The following is a 20,027-nucleotide window of genomic DNA, read 5'->3' as shown; positions in this document are numbered from 1 at the left end:
ATTGCTGGCCCCATTATCTAACTCAGGAGTGGAGAACTTCTATCTCATCTCAGTTTAGTTTTAATTCCAATCATCCCAGATAGTGCATCTGGTGTACTGCTCTCACATCAATCTCTCTCTCTCCCTTTCTCTCTCTAAAATCAATTAAAAAGAAGGAGAAGAACAAAGAGTGCCTATAAAGGCCTGGCATGAGATTGGGCAAGTTTCCTACACAAGTTCACTTTAATCTCAAATTATTCATTTTAGCCAGCAGATTTTTGGGGCTAAAGAACAACTGAGACAACTGCATTTGGTCCTATTTCAAACTCATTCCCCTCTAGCCATCTTCTTATCCCATATACTGTATCAGCAAGGAGTCATATAGCAGGTCGGAGTCAATGAACAACTGGAAACATCAATCTAACAGAGTCATTTATTTCTGTTGTCATTGCCAAACATTTCCCAAGTCTTACTCACCAGAAATTAATATAGCTTCTTCATTTCTTCTCCCTGACAATCCTCATCTACTGAAAGGGCTCTAAGAGCACAACTGCAAATGACAATGTACAGTGGATATACCATGTCCTTCACTTATTTCAAAACATCTAACAGCCCATTAGACATCAGGTAGACATGAGGTACAGAAAAAGAATTTTTCTTTCCAACTCCAGATAAATATCGATATCTGGTGTCAAAGTCTCAGGATTAAAGACGATAAAACACGCGTAAAAGAGGACAGCAATATTCTCAGAAAATTCAGACCGAGGTTGACTAAAGGGAGGGATGAGGACTTAGTGGGATGTAGACAAGTGAGGTCAAGTCCAGGAGAGAAGGAACAAGTGCCTTGGCTACCAATCTTAGTGGCATTACCAGGAACACTAGGATTCTGTATAAAATATCAGGGGCAATCAACCTGGTTATTTCTCAATCCTTAGAACTGAGAGGGCATAACAAACTTCAGAAGGGCACCGATTATAACGACAGAGGAGGAGGCCTCAAGCCCCAGGTAAGTTGAGGCAGTATTTATTGCTTCTTCTAGTTTCTTCTTTCCAGCCACTTTAATGTTTGGGACATACTACTCCTAAGACTGCTTTTTTATGCCTGTGGGTTTAGTTAGTCACTGCTACTTGGGGAAGACAAAACACTTCCCAGTAGAATTAGTGTAGGGAAGTTCTAGCTTTTTCATCCTAAACCCATTTCTTTCTTTCAATCCTAAAACCATATTGAGAGAACCACCTCCATAAAGTTTGTTTCCCAAAGAGAGTAACCTTATTATACGAATGACATTTCTAGCTTCTAGACTTGTTATAGCACAAATACAAAATGATTAATCAGAATGGTTTTAAAAAATTAATTTGGAATTGTTTTATAAACTTGATGATGGAGACTACTAAGTCAATGGAATTTCCAAGAACATTCTACACCCCAGGAAGAAAAGAACAACCAGTTTTCTTAGTCTTATACAGGGCAAGAGGGGCCTATAGCTGGCCTTAAGAGGGAGCTCTTTGGGCAAGATAAGAGAAAAATAATAAGACTCCAATGAGGAATAGCAGGAAAACCTACCAAAAAGGGTTGGGGGAGGGAGGTTGTCAAAGTGAATAAGTAGGAAAAACAGTGAAATTTATACAGGAGGAAAGAGTTGAGAAAGTTGTAGCTTTTCACAAACAGCTGGAAGAGTACATTTCTCTTCACTCAGCCCCATAACTCAGTCCTCCCAGCACAGGTCCCCGTGACAAGAGCATCCATCCACTCTCCTAGGAGCGCTCTCACACTGCCTGCCTATTTCCTTCCTCGTTTATGATTAGCCTTTGGGGGCTTTACTTTCTGGAACTGTGCCGGCACTGGTTCCTGCTCTGGTTCTTTACAGGAGGTCGACACTAGCAGTTCCTCGTTATTCCTCCTCGGATCTTTCCCTGCTCTAAGACTCAGCTCTGCTGGCTCAGGAAGCTCCATGCCAGCCTGCTGCCGCCTTCTCAGAGACCTCCTGCTCCTGTGCTGCTGCCTCCGCTTTTCTTCTTCTTGCTGCCGCTGCTTTATCTTCATCAGCTTTTCAAAGCTTTTGGTTGTTGCTGGGTTTACAACAAACCAATCCTACAAGGCAAAATAGAAACACTATCCAGTCAAAACATAGTGGAAAGCATAGAGAAGAGGTGTAGGAAGAATTTTAGAAAAGGCATGGTTAGGGCAGAACACAGTTTTTTAGTTTTTTATTTTGAAAATTTACAAATCTTCTGAAGTTATTAATTTAATGAACACCTAGATTTATCATTGTTCACCTCTCTCTCTTTTCCTTCCTTCCTTATTTTTGCTGAGCCATTTGCAAGTTAGTTGCAGACAACATATTACTTCATCCCTAAATACTTCAGCATGTATCTGCCTAAGAACCAGGGTGTTCTTCTGCGTAACTACAATTATCACATTTTGAAATATTAACATGGACACATTGCTATTATTTAATCTAGTTAATATTCAAAATTCCTCAGTTGTCTCAATGTCCTTTATATTTGTTTCTATGCAGTATTTTATTTTATTATTTTCTATTAATGTTTTTATTGATTTCAGAGAGGAAGGAAGAAAGAGATAGAAATATCAACGATGACAGAGAATAATCAATCAGCCAGCTAGGCTCTAGGAGGTATTTTAAGTAGCATTAAAAACAGGTCGCTCAAAGACGTTAGAATATTAGAAGCCCAGCCCATATGGCTCAGTGGTTGAGTGGCGACCTATGAACCAGGAGGTCATGGCTCAATTCCAGGTCAGGGCACATGTCCAGGTTACAGGCTCAATTCCCAGTGTGGGGCATGCAGGAGGCAGCCGATCAATGGTCCTTTCTCATCATTGGTGTTTCTATCTTTCTCTCCCTCTCCCTTCCTCTTTGAAATAAAAATATTTTTTAAAAGAATATTAGAAAATGGAAGTAGAGAGACTTCTGTTAAATAAGAAGGTGTAAATTCAGCCTGGTTCCAAGTGCCTTGATTGAACTCCAATGTCTCTGGTAACCACTTTACTTTCCTTGACTGTCCTAGCCCACAAAAACAGAACAAAATCCATCTCTCTTATGGTGTATGTATGGGAAAAGGAAATATGATTAGAAAAGAAAAACACTGTGAGAAAGCAGGACCCTCACCTCAGCATGGACAGAGTTGATGTGATACTTGACACCACTCTCTGACACAAATTCTTTCTGACATAGAAGACACTTGTATTTTCCAGCCACAAAGTTTCCCTGTTTTAAAGAAAAGAGTATTACTGGCAAACTCAGGAACACGTACCTGGGCCACATGCAGGGACTGTTATTGATGAAAAGAAGGGATTCTACTTCAGCAAAGGTAAGAAGGAAGAAAATCCAAAACAGCAATATATTTAGGAAAAACAGCTCGGGCAGACTATCACCACTATATATCTATCCTAATGCAATTCTCTACCAAAACCTCCCACCCCCTCAACACAACCCGAAATCCTCCTACTTTTATTATGTGACATGTCACATCTATCTTCTCTTGTTCGTTACTTCACTTTCAAGGTTCTCTTGGTTCCTCCCCCAAAATTATCAAACTTCTGAACTTTACTATAGGCACCAAAGTGTAATTCTCCCCAATATAATCCATTGCTGCAAAGAGTGCCTTAGAAACCTAGGATTAGAAGAGTATCATCCATAACACAAAGTTTAAGGACTCAGAAACTAAGATCAAGATGACCAAGCTCTTAAGCATTCCTGGACCGATCTGGTTTGGATGCCTACAACCCTCTTATTGCCTTGAACTGAGACTTCTCTCCCTTCCTGAAGCTTTGTTTCCATGATGTTCATTTTGTGTGAAGAGATACTTCTAAAAGGGATTGGAAACTGGCACCAATCCCCAGGGCTAGTGAGTGGTAGGGCACCTGGGTCAATATGGAAAAGACTCAGTGAGGTGAATGGCTCTTAGCCTGACACCTAGGAATCTCACCTCCCACCTCCCACCTCTAGAGGCCAGTATAGTTCAGATGCATTTAGAGGATCTTCACTAATCCAGATAAGTGCATGTAAATTGACTCTAGAAAGTTTAAGACCCAATAAGACAGGTCAGGTCCAGTGTGGTAGGGATTCAGAACTAATATATTTTTCTCCAAACTCTTCAATTGATATGACTTATGGCTATCTTGGCCTTTTCTGCACTTTGGACATACCCAATAATAGACCCAAGATTCTTTGGGACATAAAAAACTAAATCAGCCTCTGAAGGTAATAGAAAACAGGACAATTAGCTGTTCACCTAAACTGAATTCTCTTCTATTTCAGAAGTCATGTTAAGATAAATAGTTCACGCCCTGACCGGTTTGGCTCAGTGGATAGAGCGTCGGCCTGCAGACTGAAGGGTCCCGGGTTCGATTCCGGTTAAGGGCATGTACCTTGGTTGCGGGCACATCCCCAGTAGGAGGTGTGCAGGAGGCAGCTGATCGATGTTTCTAACTCTCTATCCCTCTCTCCCTTCCTCTCTGTAAAAAATCAATAAAATATATATATTTAAAAAAAAAAAAAAGATAAATAGTTCAGAAAGTTACAAACCAAAGTACAAGAGCCCAGGTGAGCTTTAAGGCCAGATACACTACTGTAGACAGCCTCACAACCCTGAAAAAAAAGAAGAAAAAACAACATGAAGACTATACAAAAGAGCATCCTTCTCTCAGCAATCTGATTGTTGACTATGACCAACCTTGCATTTGTACCACAACCAAACAGGAAAAGAATTCACATGCAAGCCACAAAAGCAAAAAGGAAAACCAACAAAAGGTAAAAAATAAAATAAAAAGATAAAGAGGTAAGTAAGTTATTTAAAAAGCTTAACATATTCCCTTCCCTGGTACTTTTTCTGATACTTAAACATAGAAAATTACACAGATTTTTTTTTTAAATCTGCTTTCTTTAGTACAAATATGTCTTCTATTACTTATATATCTACTCCTCTGCAAAGTACTGTATATATAGGTAAGTTAGATTAAAGATGGCTGGAAATTCTCTGCCACTCTTCCTATCAAAAAGTGGAGTTTGTTTATCCTCTCCTTGAATCTGGGTTAGCACTGTGATTCCTTTGACCAATAGAATGCTATGGAGAGATGCTGAACAAATTCTGAAACTAGGTCTTAAGAGATCTTCAGCTTCTACTTTCATATTCTTAGAATATATACTCTGCTGGTAATCTAACTACCTGCTAGAGAGAGAGGTCATGTGGAGAGCCAAGCTTCCAGCTCAATTAGCTGCATAGAAGCCATCTTGGACACTCAGGTCCATCTGAGTTTCCAGCTGAATGCAACCTATGAGTGATCTTAGCTGATGCCATGTACAGCAGGAAAACTACCCTGGGCCCTGACAAAATTATTACAGAATTGTGAACAAATAAAATAATTGATGTTAAGTCTCTCAGGTTCAGGGGCTTTGTCACAAAGGAATAAATAACTGAAACAACAGCAGATGCCTGATAAACATCCCAAAAGTTACTGAATAAATGAATGAGAAAGAACCACCTGATTAGGACACTCAATACGATGGTACTTCTTGATGTCTGACTTCCATTTATGTAGTACTTCCTGGCTGAAAGTAGGTAGCCCAGGGCGAGTATATTTTAACTACAAGATAAGAAAGATCTTATTGGAAGAATCCAACTTCCAAAACATCCCAAAAGTTTCAACCCAACTCTTCAGGTTATGTAATTCTGGAGTTCCACAAGTATATCTTCATACACACACACACACAAAAAAAAATTGTAATATGTAAGACCCTTTAAAGTTCCTGAAACTACCCTACCCAGTTTGGCTTAGGGGATAGGGTGTCAGCCCACAGGCCAAAGGGTCCCAGGTTTGATTCCGGTCAAGGACACATATCTCAGTTGCAGACTCAATCCCCAGTCGGGGGGGTGGGGGGGAAGGGGGTGTGCAGAAGGCAGCCGATCAATGATTCTCTCTCATCACTGATGTTTCTATCTCTCTCTCCCTCTCATTTCTTCTCTGAAATCAATAAAAATATATTTTTTAAAAATGATAGGGGAATGTCAAAAAGAGCTTTTCATGGCCAAATCTGGGACAATTTGTGCAGCAAAATAAATAACAATAGCATTGAATCATAGGCCATTGAATAAAATAAATACCCATGAGTCTATACTAATATAAAACAAATTAGAAGAAAACGACAGAGCTGTCTCTTAATAATTGTAGAAGAAACAAAAAAAAATCATTAAGCAAACACCACAGTAATAATTGCTGCAAGCCTGAATCATTGTTGGATGTTAAAGTAAGTGGGTAGAAGTAGATAAAACAGGTTAGTTATGTAGTCTCAATCACTCCACAAAATATTCACTAATTAGAAAGGGGAAAATTGTAATTTTGCTATGGAAAAAACTGGACAACACACCCTAATCAAGCGTTTAGCATTTACCTCAGTTAAATATAAACTATATATGAACTAACAAAGTGGAAACACATTAGGCAAGGACCAAGCAAAAACTAATTTGGGAATTTAGGTACCTTCTGGGAATGGTCCAAAATTAAGAGGCTCCTTAAAGGAGCTTCTGAAACATACTGTTTCTCTAAAACCTATATGATCTGAAACACTGGAGCTGGATCAGATGTACTTCATCTCCAAGGATAAAGAAGCAAAATATGCCCTAGCCAGTTTTGGCTCAGTGGATAGAGCATCGGCCTGCAGACTGAAGGGTCCCAGGTTCGATTCTAGTCAAGGGCATGTACCTTGGTTGCAGGCTCCCCGCTGGCCCTGGTCCTGGTCAGGGTTCATGCAGGAGGCAACCAATCGATGTGTTTCTCTCACATCAATAATTCTCTCTGTCTTTCCCTCTCTCTTCCACGCTCTCTAAAAATCAATGGAAAAATATCCCTGGCTGAGGATTAAAAAAAAAGCAGCAGCAGCAAAATATTGTTCATTGGCACTCACTCAAGTGCATTTACTCTTCTATACGTAATAAGCATAGGATCAGACCTAATCCTTCAAAAGTAATACAAGTTTCTACCTTACCTTCCGGTCATCAGGTATCAGATCCTGCAGAACCTTCCTCTTAGGCCACTCCTTGGCCAGCTCCACAGAGGCCAGCTCCTGCAGGTGGTACACAGCTATCTTGGCAGAGCGCCTCTGAACTCTGCCCCCACTCTTCGGCTCCAGGCTCATCTCTTTTAAGCACTCTGGCTGTCCTGACCCTGGAAAGATCTGCAAAAATGAAACATAGCGAACAAAACACAAGCCTGAGAAGTGTCTTCCAAAAGAGGTGATTAAAGGCTGTCCTTTCTGCTCTCAATAGCAAAAGAGCTATTCATTAGCTTGCTAATCACTATCATAAAGCTCCACCATCTTAATGTACATTTTACCTCACATTACATACAAAAATTAACTCAAAATGGATAAGAGCCCTGTGTAAACCATAAAACTTCTAGGAGAAACCAAGGGATAAATTTTTGGTGATCCTAAGTATAATTTTGTTAAATGTATTTTTCAGTTACAATTAATATACAATATCATATTAGGGGTGTGATGGTTTATTGATGTGTCACTTTGGCTAGGCTGCAGTCATCAGTTATTCAAACACTAATCTAGGTGCTGATGTGAAAGTATTTTATAAATCTAATTAAAATCCATAATCAGTTGACTTTAAGTAAGAGAGATGTGACAGAAGGGGCCAGAGAGATTCAAAGAATGAGATAAACTTAACACTGTTGTTGAAAATGAAGGGTCCATGAGCCAGGGAAAGTAGGTGGCCTTTAGAAGCTCAGAACAACTCCTGGCCTACAGCAAGCAAGGAAATGAGGTCCTTCAACAGCATGGAGCCGAATTCTTAAACAACCTAAGGAGCCTACAAACAGGTTTTCCCCTCAAGCCTCATAAAGGAATGGCCCTAATCAAACTCTGATTCCAGCCTGGCGAGGCTCTACACGGGGGAGCCAGCTGTACTGACTGTACCTGGCCTCCTGGCCTAATGAAATGTGAGATAATATAGTTGTATTGTTTAAGCCATTAGTTTGTGGTGATACTTTTTACAGCAGCAATAGAAAATTATACATTGGGTTGGGCAAAAATATCTTAGATACAAAAACAAAAGCATTATCCATAAAAGAAAAAAAAGATAAATTGTACTTGATCTGCTCTTTGAAAAACACTATAAAATATGAAAAGATGCTAGAGAATGGGTGAAAATATTTGCAAAACACATCTGATAAAGGACTTGTGTCCAGAATATGTAAAAAACTCTGAATTCGATCAAAATTTAATAGTAAGACAACAAAAACTCCAATAATAAAATGAACAAAGGATTTTTTTAAATATATTTTATTGATTTTTTTTACAGAGAGGAAGGGAGAAGGATAGAGAGTTAGAAACATCGATGGGAGAGAAACATTAATCAGCCGCCTCCTGCACACCCCCTACTGGGGATGTGCCCGCAACCAAGGTACATGCCCTTGACTGGAATCGAACCTGGGACCTTTCAGTCCGCAGGCCAACGCTCTATACACTGAGGCAAACCGATCAGGGCAACAAGGGATTTTAACAGACACTTCACAAATGAAGATACTTCACTAAAGATTGACATCGCCAATAAGTAAATGAAAAGATGATCAACATCATTAAATCAGGGAAATGCAAAATTAAATCACAGTAAAATACCACTACATACCTCTCAGAATGGATTTTTTAAATGAAACTGACAATTGCAAGTGCTGAGAAGGATGCAAAGCAACTGGAATTCTCATCCTTTGCTGGTGAGAAGACAAAATGGCATAGCCACTTTGGAAAACAATTTGGAAGTTTCTTATAAAATTAAACATACATTTATCATATGACCTAGTAATCCCATTCCTAAATATTTACCCAAGAAAAAGTAAAACTTATTTTCATACAATAACTTTTTTTTAATCTTTATTATTGAAATCATTACTTATGTCCCCTTTTTTCCCCTATTTACCCCTTCTAGTCCTCTCCCACCTCACCCCCCAGGCCTTCACCACCCTATTATCTGTATCCATGGACTATGCATACATGCATAAAAGTTCTTCCATTGATTTCTTCCCACCCACCTTCCCCCACTGTTCCATGCTTCTATGTCTCTGGATCTATTTTGTTCATCAGTTTATTTTGTTCATTTGATTCCACATATGAGTGAGATCATGTGATATTGTCTTTGTCTGACTGGCTTATTTCACTTAGCATAATAATCTCCAGCTCCCTCCATGCTGTCTCAAAGGGTAAGAGATCCTTCTTTTTTACTGCTGCATAGTATTCCATGGTGTAAATGTACAACAGCTTTTTTATCCACTCATCTACTGATGGGCATTTAGGCTGTTTCCAGATCTTAGCTATTGTAAATTTCACTGCTTTGAACATAGGGGTGTGTAAAGTCTTTCTGATTGGTGTTTCAACTCTTAGGATATATTCCTAGAAGTGGGATCACTAGGTCAAATGGCAGTTCCATATCTAATTTTCTGAGGAAACTCCATACTGTTTTCCATAATGGCTGCACCAGTCTGCATTCCCACCAACAGTGTCAGACAAAAAACTTTTTTTTGTTTTTATTGTTTTAGAGGGAGGGGAAAAGGGAGAGAGAAAAACATCTATTGGCTGCCTCCTACATGCCCCCAACTGGGTACCAAGCCCACAACCCAGGCATGTGCCCTGACGGGGAATCGAATCGGCAATCTTGGTGAATGGGACGACACTCAAACCACTGAGCAACACCAGCCATGGCTCATACAATAACTTTTAAGCAAATATTTATAGCATGTTTACTCATAATTACCCACAAATGGAAATAACCAAACATTCTTCTACTGGTAAATGGATAAACAAATTGTGAGACATCCATATAACGGAATTTCTAGACACAAATTAAAAGGAATAAACTAATGACACATGCCAACATATAAATGAATCTCAAATGCATTATGCTAACTGAAATTAGCCAGACTCAAAAGTTTGCATACTATATGATTCCATTTATATGATATTCTAAAAAAAAGCAAAACTATAAAGACAGCCGAGGCCGGTTTGGCTCAGTGGATAAAGCGTCGGCCTGCGGACTGGAAGGTCCCAGGTTCGATTCCGGTCAAGGGCATGTACCTTGGTTGCGGACACATCCCCAGTGGGGGGTGTGCAGGAGGTGGCTGGTCGATGTTTCTCTCTCATCGACGTTTCTAGCTCTCTATCCCTCTCCCTTCCTCCCTGTAAAAATCAATAAAAAATATATTTAAAAAAAAAAAAAAAAAACTATAAAGACAGAAAATAGATCAGTGGTTGCCAGGGGTTGGGAATGGTGAGAAGAACTGATTACAAAGAGACATAAGGAAATTTGGGGGAGATTATCAAATTGTTCTATATCTTGATTATGGTGGTGGTTACATGACTATAGGAAGTTGTCAAAACTTTTATAACTGTATACCAAAAGGGTGAATATTAATTACCATATGTAAATTATATCTTGAAACTTAACTCTTAAACATGAGTAAGGGAATGTAGAAATGTAATCAGAAAAAAAAAGTCAACACAAATAAATTGGAATACAGAAAACAGCTGGAAAGATTTCCACAAAATTTCTAGCTAAGGGGGAATGCCTTAAGCTTTAAAAAAAAAAAAAAAAGAGTTTACTTCTGCCTAGACTGTACAATGAACTTTGATTTCTCTAAGCTAAGACTATTCAAAAGGCAGAAATAAGAGAACAAAGGAAGAACAAGGAAAAGAGAACAAAAGCTTCATAATTAAATGAGTATACAAACGAGGAACCAAGAATGTATGGGAAGATGTAGGGCTAAGCAGCTACCACAGAATATATCCCAAACAGGGTCTGGAAAGTAATCAGTACTCACAGGCCCATGCTCTGACCTCAGGTGATACGCAAGTCCAGCCTTCGATCTATATGGCTTCCCACAGTGGTGACACTTCAAGATCATCTCCTCCAGCTCCGAAGCCTCTTTACCACATTTTTTGACATGGTACATATATCCCATGATGCTGGTGAAGCTACTAGAGCAACTCTGAACACAGGAGAGAAACCAAAACTATAATCTTATATCTTTTGACATGATCTCTAAATTTCTCCACAGCCACAGGCAGTCAACCACCCTCCACACAAATAGACCCTCTGATGTCACTAGACCCTTCCCAGCATTTCCCACTGGCACACCCCCTTCTTGTCCCTGGCCCAACAGCTGTTCTGTCTACCACCAAGCATCAAATTCAATGTTCAGTCCACATTTAACAAACTAGAACTGTGCACCTCTTCTGTGTCAGAGCTTCCTCCTTAGTCTATGATCCAATATCAAATACCCAGCAATATCAAAGTTCCTCACAGTGAGGTTACTAGGAGCCTCTTCGTCACACCAAAGAAAGGGTGGTAAAGAAACCCCTTCAAACAAAGGATAAAGGGGGAAAAATAAATTTTTGGAGACAAGAAAAAAAATAAAGACCTATTAATGAGTTCAGGAGACCTGGAAAAGCGGGAGCCACTCTTATGCTGGAAGATGATACCGAACCAGGTCTACCAGGGAGGAGGAGGAGAAATGGAAGCGAGTAACAGGAAGACATGGGCCTAAGGCTCCAGGCAGAAGGAGGTGCTATCCTCAGGTTCTTACCTCACGCATGCACCTGAGCTTTCCCAGTCTCTTTAGAACTGTTCGGAGCCGTTCCCTCTCACTTGGCTCATCTATTTCATCTCCGGCCTTCAAAATGGGCTAGAAAGCAAGAGAAGCAAACAAGCAGATAATTCATGGAAAAGACAGATACAGGGGAAAAAATTGTATCATAGAAGAATCAAGGACTAGACTAGCACCTAAGGTGATGCCCATGAAGCCTATGTTATCTGACTCCTAGCTTTCTCTATCTCCTAGACAGACAAGGAAGTGAATGTAATGGAAATTAGAGTTCTAAGCCTCTACCTCCCAGGATATGAACCTTTGGGACTAACCTAAACACAAAATACCAATGTATCCACCACAAAGGTTTCATTGTACATAGGTCTTCTATTGAAAGGGTCTTCTGACTCACACCCCTGTAAAGTCCCAGAGCCTTAGCCATCTCCACTGAGTTATCTATACTCATCTAAGACACCCAAACACCATGTAGGCTCATATAGGACAGAAGACACTCTTACCAAACTATTATGGTTTGCCATGACGTGATACTTCATCCCTGCCAGTGAGCGAAGTTGTTTCCCACAATGATGGCAAGTAAACATTTCCTACAGAGAAAAAATACTGCTCAGTGCCAGACTATTCAACAGAGAAAAAGAATGCCACAAAGTCCTATTCAAATGCTGACCTCTGTATCTCCTTTATTTCCCAAACTCAACAGTCAATGAATCTCAAAATCCCACAAACTCCATGTCACATCCTCAAGGAAAGAAAATTAAAGGCAATTCATTTCTTACAAAATAGAAACTACCATTTACTGAGTGCCAATACTTGCCAAATAATGGGGTAGGAACTTAGCATGTGTTATTTCTTTCTTATCCTCTCATAAACTACCCAAATAGTAATTATTTTATTTCTATTTTATAAATGAGGAAACATGAGTCTCACACATAAAAAGCTAAATGATACAACTAGTAAGTGGCTGAGTAAAGATTCAAACCCAAGTCTGTCACAGTCCAAAGCCTATGTTTTCCCTATGACAATGTTGCCTCTTCTCCACGGTAATCAGCATATCCAACACAGTGCCAGATATCTAAACTTTGGGTAAAAGATCATAATATAACAGTCATGAAATGCCACAAAATATCTAACCTGTTTGCAGTTTTCCATGTGTTTCTTTAAGCCCTCTATGGTCTTTCTCCCCACTGCCTGGCAGGTAGGACAAGAGACACTGCCTTTATCCACAATTTCTAAGTACCATTGCTCCTCTAAACTGCCTACAAAAAAGATAAAAGAACATGATATAATCTGTGGTACTCTCCAGAAACAAAAAGCACAATTCCAGCACTTAGGAAAAGTATCACAAAATGGTTTTTCCCCTTCCTGGGGAAGAGACTCCTATTGTTTATAACTTTTAGAAATAATTTTTTCCGACAAGTGAGGAGTTTCTGAAACTTCTACTCAATTCCCCATGATTAAAAACCATCTAAGAAACCTCCAAATCCCAATGGCTTAAAGAACTAGGCAACATTTCTTTTCTAGCTTTATTGAGATATAGCTGACAACAGGCAACATTTTTCATAGCAGCATTTAATAATGGGATACTGAGATATGTAATAGCCAGTTTGCTGAGTGCTTCCTATGCCTGAGACTTTGTTAAGTGTTTTTATCCCATTTAATTCTCACAATTCTGACTGCCTTTATTATGCCTATTTAGAGTCAGGGAAATTGAAGCTTACAGAAATTAAGTTGAGGTAGATGAGAAAATTATTGAAGAGCCAAAACTTGAACAAAGGTCTGTCTGACCTTCAAACCCATGCTATTATTACCTGTGCCTTCTTAAAGAAATGCTTTTCTACATCATTCCTTTACCAACAGTAACAACAAAAATCAGAATGAGAGAACTAGATCCCACAAAGCTTCCAACACAAAGCATACCTGCTGCATAAGCTGGTGGTTCCTTCCGAATACGACGAGCCTGGGATTTGGGATTAGGCTGAGTTTTAGGTCGTTGCTTCCTCCCTGACGCAAGACAGAAACTTGAAGCCCAACATATCACCTTTGCTAACCCCTCTCTAGTACCAACATCTCTTCCCTCCTCTCCTCAACACCCTATGCCCCAGTCCCTTAACCAACTGACTCCCTTAAATAATGACAGAAGGAAAATGAGGGTAAAATAAGGCAGGATGGAAGCCATGCCTTGCCTAAAAATTCAAAGGGTTCAAAAGTGTTTCAAGGGCCAAACCCTAAAGTCTCTCTCCCTCAAAGAGTAAAGCCCAGGTACCCAGGGGGGAAAGAACTAGCCAAGTTACACCATTACCATACAGCTTATGCTTCTTCTGAGGAAATTCTCGATAATCTTCATCTTCTTCCTGCCTGGGTTTCCTTTTTCCTTTAGTTGATACTCCATCTGACCCTGAAATATCATACACAAACAAGACCTAAGTAGGGTATAGAAGTGAACATCTGGGCCTGCTTTCAAAACATCACTCACAAGACCATCAAAGGGAAAGATCATTAGCAAGCACAGGCCTCAGAAGTGCCTGTGACATTGTTAAAGAAGTTGGTATAGCCCTAGCTGGTTTGGCTCAGTGGTTGAGCAGCCAGTGTGGCTCAGTGGTTGAGCGTCAACCCATGGACTAAGAGGTCACCAGTTCGATTCCTGGTCAGGGCACATGCCCAGATTGTGGGCTTGATCCTGAGTAAGGCACAGGCAGGAGGCAGCCAATGGATGTTGATGTTTCTCATCAATGTTTCTCTCTCTCCCCCCCCACCCCCTTAGTCTCTCTAAAATCAATAAAAACATTTTAAAAAACATATGAAAATGATACCTTCAACATGGGGAGTAGCAGCTGGCTTGATCCTTCTCATCTTCATACAGTAGGTAGATTTTCGGAAGGTTGCTGGAAAATCACTTACTGGTTCACATGACGAGGCAGATGATGAGCCGCTTAAGGAATCATCGTGAGGAATAGTGTACTGGAAACTGTTATCCTTTATGGAGCACTTGGTCCTGCTACTAATATGACACAAAGATATATACTGTAAAGGAGGGTGTGGAATAAAGTTCCTAGTAATTATTTTATATCATTAAGAAGATAACCAACTTGGTTACCTTTGTAAAAACAAAGAAGTCTGATAATAAAAACAATTTAAATTGTAATCTTCAAGCAATTACAATAATCTAACACAACACATACAACTAGTATTATACTTCATTATAACAAGAAAGAGTAAGCTGTTCACATCAGTGAATACTCTGCAGCCCAAGAAGGCATTCCTTTCTAGATTCATCCAAGAAAAGAAAGTTGTCTAAGTAATAGGGTATTCTGTGGCCAGACAATCCCCTGGATCTATAGCCAGATATTGTCCAGGTCTCCTTATTTCTCAGACAGAGGATCAGTAACTAGGTAATATATGAGAATAAAGGAACAGAAGATCCTAACTGGTTTGGCTCAATGGATAGAGCGTTGGCCTGCAGACTCAAGGGTCCCAGGCTCGATTCCGTCAAGGGCATGTACTTTGGTTGCGGGCACATCCCCAGTAGAGGGGGTGCAGGCGGCAGCTGATTGATGTTTCTCTCTCATCGATGTTTCTAACTCTCTATCTCTCTCCCTTCCTCTCTGTGAAAAATCAATAAAATATATCTTGGAGGAAAAAAAAAATAGGAACAGAAGAACAGTTTGTAGGCCCTATTTTGATCCATGTGCCTTCTCCCTTAACCTTCTCCCTAAACCCTGATATCAGAGCTACCCTATCTTACTTAGGCAACATGATACTTAGCTCCTATAGCTAAAGGAAGGGTGCTATCTTGTCTTGGTTAAGCTAAGAAATCTGGTATACAGTTGGACCCAAATTCCCAAATCCAAGACAAGTCAGTCAGTATGACATTAACAAACTTAATGAGTAACTACAAATTATCTTCTAGGTGGCTCAGGAAATGGTAGAACAACAGTTGTCAAGATGTGAGGCCACTTTATTATTTTTTTTCATGTTTTTATTTATTTGTTTGTTTTTCATCTTTATTGTTGAAAGTATTACATATGTCCCCTACCCCTCATCCCCACCCCCTCCAACCCACCACCACCCCCTGGCCCAGGCCTTCACCGCCCCACTGTCTGCATCCATGGGTTATGTACATACAAGGTCTTTGGCTGATTACTAAGTGTGAAGCCACTTTAGATTTATGGTTTAGAAAGGTCATTCTGGATGCTGTATGGAAGATGATACACAAAGGAAAAATGAATAAAGTAAGTTGTATGGATGAGATGATGAGGGCATGAACTAAGGTTTTATAATAAAGATAAGCTGACATATTCAAGATAACACTTTAGAGGTATAGCTGATAAGAATTAAAGATAGAAGTTTTAGGAGCAGGGAGTTGGAAGAAATACAGGTGACCATTCTTAAGAAACTATGTAAGTAAAATGTGATAGAAGCAATAAACCATTTCACACAGAGACATGAACATAACTAAAAAGCATACTACTGAATGAAAAGAGAAACAGAACAAGATCTATAGTACGTCAATTCAGTAAATTAAAAAAAATACACATGTAAATATCACTAGCTATTTTGCAAGAATTCATAAATACAGGGGTGAGCAAAAGTAGGTTTACAGCCCTGGCTGGTGTGGCTCAGTTGGTTGGACTTCATCCTGGTCAGGGCACATGCCTGAGTTTTGGGCTTGATCCTTTGTAGGGGCTGTGCAGGAGGCAGCAGATGGATGATTCAATCTCACATTGATGTTTCTCTCCCTCTCTCTCCCTCTCCATCCCTCTCTCTCTCTCTCTCTAAAAATCAATTTAAAAATCTTTAAAAAAGTAGGTTTACAGTTGTTTGAATGGAAAATATAATAATTACTAAATAATTATCTATAATAATAAAAGCATAATATGCTAATTAGACCAGACGTCCTTCAGGACAAAGCCAGGACTACAAGGGAAGCCCGGGTCCCTGGTGCCAGCAGCCAGGGGAAGTAAGGCCTACTCTTGCACAAATTTCATGCATAGGGCCTCTAATATAAAAATAACTCTGGCTGAAACCGGTTTGGCTCAGTGGATAGAGCATCGGTCTGCGGACTGGAAGGTCCCAGGTTCGATTCCGGTCAAGGGCATGTACATTGGTTGCAGGCACATCCCCGGTAGGGGGCGTGCAGGAGGCAGCTGGTCGATGTTTCTCTCTCATCGATGTTTCTAGCTCTATCCTGCTCCCTTCCTCTCTGTGAAAAATCAACAAAATATATTTTTTTTAAATATATTTTATTGATTTTTTACAGAGAGGAAGAGAGAGTGGGATAGAGAGTTAGAAACATCGATGAGAGAGAAACATCGATCAGCTGCCTCGTGCACACCCCCTACTGGGGATGTGCCCGCAACCAAAATATATTTTTAAAAAATAAAATAAACTCTGTATTTTGCATACTCACAATTATAAACCTACTTTTGCCCACCCCTCTATTTAAGGGTAAATATCAAACTTGTTAACATGGTTGTCTATTGGGAGGAAGGGGATGGAAATGGGAATAAGAAAAAATAACAGGGACTGATAATGTCAAATGTTACAAAAAGGGTAGAATGATTTTCAGCTCTCTGCACATGAGCTCTAAGATTATCAATTTAATACAAAGAAGTCCTGGTTCTGGCATAGTGGCATAAGCCCACCATAATACCTGCTGATTATAACTAAAAACTCTGGACTCTGAAAAGTAAATAAAATCACGTGGGTTGTGGAGAAGAGTCAAAAAATGAGGGTATGTTTCCCAGTTTTTCCCCCCTCACATGTGGCTTTGCAACAAGGGTGGACCCCACTTGCAGTGCATGATGGCCGTCTAAATTCCAATAGATTCACACCTTTCTGGCCAGAGAAACCAGGAAGAGGGATACCTATAGAGCATGTGTGTGGTGGGGGGAGTCATAGAGAAGAGATAGGCAAAAAAGGATCCCATGATTTTGGGTATGAATCCACACAAATCACAGCTTAGCCTGAGCTATGTATGTGTGGAACATACCCAAACCAGCTTTTGTAAAAGCTTAGAAAAATGAAATAAGATTTGAACAAATGGACAAGTCTCAGACCAACCCCTGAGCTACTAGTGTGAGATGGACCCAAACCAATGTATCAAAAGCTTTGAGAGCAAAAACAAGTTTTGAAACACCCCCAAAAAAAGTCTCAGACTAACCCATGGGCTCTTTATGTACAAAACATACCTAAACCATCATAGCAAAGACTCAAAGAATTGAACTGATATTGAACCAATGCCCTCAAAAGGCAAAACAACTTATGGTCTGAACATAAACAGTTTACCTATTAAAATAAAAACATTAACACTTCCCAGAAGATTCTGAAACGACCCAGAGTCTATATATATAGCATTCACAATCTTGAGAATTCCAAAATTATGCAATATACAATCAGGAAAATGTGAGCAAATTCTCAAAGAAACAGATGATAAAGAGATGACAACCCCAAAATAATCTAGATGTTGGAACTATCATAGACTTTAAAACAACTATTATTATAACTATGCTCCATAAAATAAAACACATTTGAAATGAAGGAAAAGGTATTAGATTTATCCGGGTGATTTACTTCGTAAGTTATATGTCTAAGCACTATGTTGTACACTTGAAACTAATATAATGTTGTATGTCAATTGTAACTGAAAAATTAAAAATTAAAAAAACACACAATGAAGCATCATTATATACCCACTAAATTAGCTAAAATTAAAGACTTACTCTCATAAACTGCTGGCAGGAATGTAAAACAATACCACCGTTTTGGAAAACAAGTAATGTCTTGTAAAGTTAAACACACTCCTGACATAAGTATGACCCAACCATCTTAAATGCTAAATACCATCCTAGTAAATACCATCTCAGATACTTATCAAGCGAAACAAAAACATTTTTCCACACAGAGACTTGTACAAGAATGTTCATAGCAGCTTTACTATAATACCCTCAAATTGAAAATAACCCAAATATTCATCAAGGTAGATGGCTAAATAAATTATGGTCTATCCATAATGGAATTCTACTCAGTATTAAAAACTACCTTTCATTCAAAATCATTATTCTGAGTGAAAGAAATCATGCAAAAAGACAACATAATGTATAATTTTATTTATATAAAATCCTAAAACATGCAAACCACTGTAGTGACAGATAACAGGTCAGTGGTGTCTGAAACATAGATATTTAGTAAATGTTATCTGAATGAATTAACCCCTTCCAATAAATACCTAGTTAACTACTTTTTGCTTTAATATGTAAAAGCTTAGCACATTCAATATACAAAATACACCAGTCTGGAAGCCAAATAGTTTGAAAATACAAGGATGTCTTAGAGTCATTTTTATTATTCCTTCCTATGTGTACATAAATGGAGAGCTCCACTGAGTCCTACCTTGCATTTTTATTATAATTCGTACTTTTGCAAGCTAAGTTTTTCTCTGGGTTTAGACCTGCCCTGTCCAATCTGGTAGACATTAGCTACAGGTGGCTATTTAAATTTAAGGTAATTCAAATTAAAAGCAACTTAAAATAGTTTCTCACAGTAGCCACATTTCAAGAGCTCAAAAGCCATGGGTGGCTAGTAGCTACAGTACTGGGCAGTGCGGATACAAACAATGTTCATCCTCAGAGGCAGTTCCAATGGACTGCGCCGGCGACACAATTATAAATGGACCTCAGAAAACCTCACTTACGTCTTCGTTCCCACGATCCTCGTGCTCCTCTGCTGCTTAAAGGAGGTGGGTCCCGAAGTCTATCAAACGCAAGCACATGAGTGAACGCTAGGGATCTCCGAACCTTGACCACGAAAAGACAATTCCCCGGTGCCCAGAAGACACGAAGCTCTCCCGGGGCAACTACCTCAAACGGAAGGAGGCAGGGCTTTTTTTAGGAAAAGTGTGCCGATCTATCTTCCTAGGGCAGGTGACAACACCAGAGAGCCTTCATCTTCCCCATTCTGAAAACCCTGTCTGGATAGAGGCTCTAAAGGGAGGAGAAAAGAGAGGACAATGGATACGGGAGGCATTGGACATATAAAAAGAATAGGAACTAATGGCAATGTGGCGACGGACTGAATCCAAGGTGGTGAGGACCAGGCAGCGGGGAAGCGGGGAGAAAGAGGAGGGCAGGTAGCTCTGACCTAACAGGGTGGGGCCTGCGATGGGCTCCGATAAAACCAACGGCGAGCCTGGGACAAAAGCGAGGACCGCGTGTCGCGGGCTCCACAGCGCTCCCTCTGAAGCACAACGGCCAAACCGAGAAACTCACGGCGGGAACTGCACCGAGTCTGGAAGACATCACTCCCTCTCCGCGCCTAACAAATTCACCCCAGGGCTCCAGCCAGACCAACGCCACTTCTGCTCTCCTCTCCTCTCCCGGATGTGGAGTCTGCGCAGTCTGCGCCGCGCGACTCCGTCCCGAACGCCCACTTCCGCC

General features: G+C 39.9%; 1 protein-coding gene across 5 annotated transcripts; it reads right to left on the bottom strand.

The window, feature by feature from the left end:
• Positions 1-110: 110 nt before the first annotated feature.
• ZNF512 (zinc finger protein 512) lies at positions 111-19,989 on the bottom strand. 5 transcript variants are annotated; one of them, XM_079791526.1, is made up of 15 exons: positions 19,732-19,971; positions 19,452-19,574; positions 19,286-19,344; positions 14,406-14,593; positions 13,895-13,990; positions 13,513-13,596; positions 12,727-12,851; positions 12,096-12,182; positions 11,578-11,676; positions 10,813-10,980; positions 6,983-7,171; positions 5,482-5,583; positions 4,526-4,588; positions 3,107-3,205; positions 112-2,070 (listed from the first exon to the last, which is right to left on the bottom strand). In XM_079791526.1, the coding sequence occupies exons 4-15, from the start codon at positions 14,449-14,451 to the stop codon at positions 1,759-1,761; spliced, it is 1,470 nt and encodes a 489-aa protein (XP_079647652.1). In that variant the 5' UTR covers positions 14,452-14,593; positions 19,286-19,344; positions 19,452-19,574; positions 19,732-19,971; the 3' UTR covers positions 112-1,758. The 5 variants fall into 5 exon arrangements, with proteins under 5 accessions (XP_079647651.1, XP_079647652.1, XP_079647654.1 ...); XM_079791528.1 differs by having other exon boundaries at positions 19,860-19,967; XM_079791525.1 differs by lacking the exon at positions 19,452-19,574 and having other exon boundaries at positions 111-2,070; positions 14,406-14,590; positions 19,860-19,989.
• Between the last annotated feature and the right edge of the window lie 38 nt (positions 19,990-20,027).

This window comes from Cnephaeus nilssonii (genome assembly GCF_951640355.1).
Source record: "Cnephaeus nilssonii genome assembly, chromosome: 15".
Lineage (NCBI taxonomy): Eukaryota > Metazoa > Chordata > Mammalia > Chiroptera > Vespertilionidae > Cnephaeus > Cnephaeus nilssonii.
Note: the sequence above shows the minus strand (reverse complement) of the source record. Positions and strands in the feature narration are given on the sequence as shown.

What these genes read in the sequence shown, in the direction of transcription:
- ZNF512 (XM_079791524.1), bottom strand. Translation starts at nt 19,889, where the DNA reads ATGTCTTCCAGACTCGGTGCAGTTCCCGCC. An exon ending in ACCACCAGCTTATGCAGCAG is followed by an intron (nt 12,852 to 13,512) that starts GTATGCTTTGTG and finishes TCTTTTTTGTAG; the next exon opens with GCAGTTTAGAGGAGCAATGG. An exon ending in AGCTCAGGTGCATGCGTGAG is followed by an intron (nt 10,981 to 11,577) that starts GTAAGAACCTGA and finishes TCCTGTGTTCAG; the next exon opens with AGTTGCTCTAGTAGCTTCAC.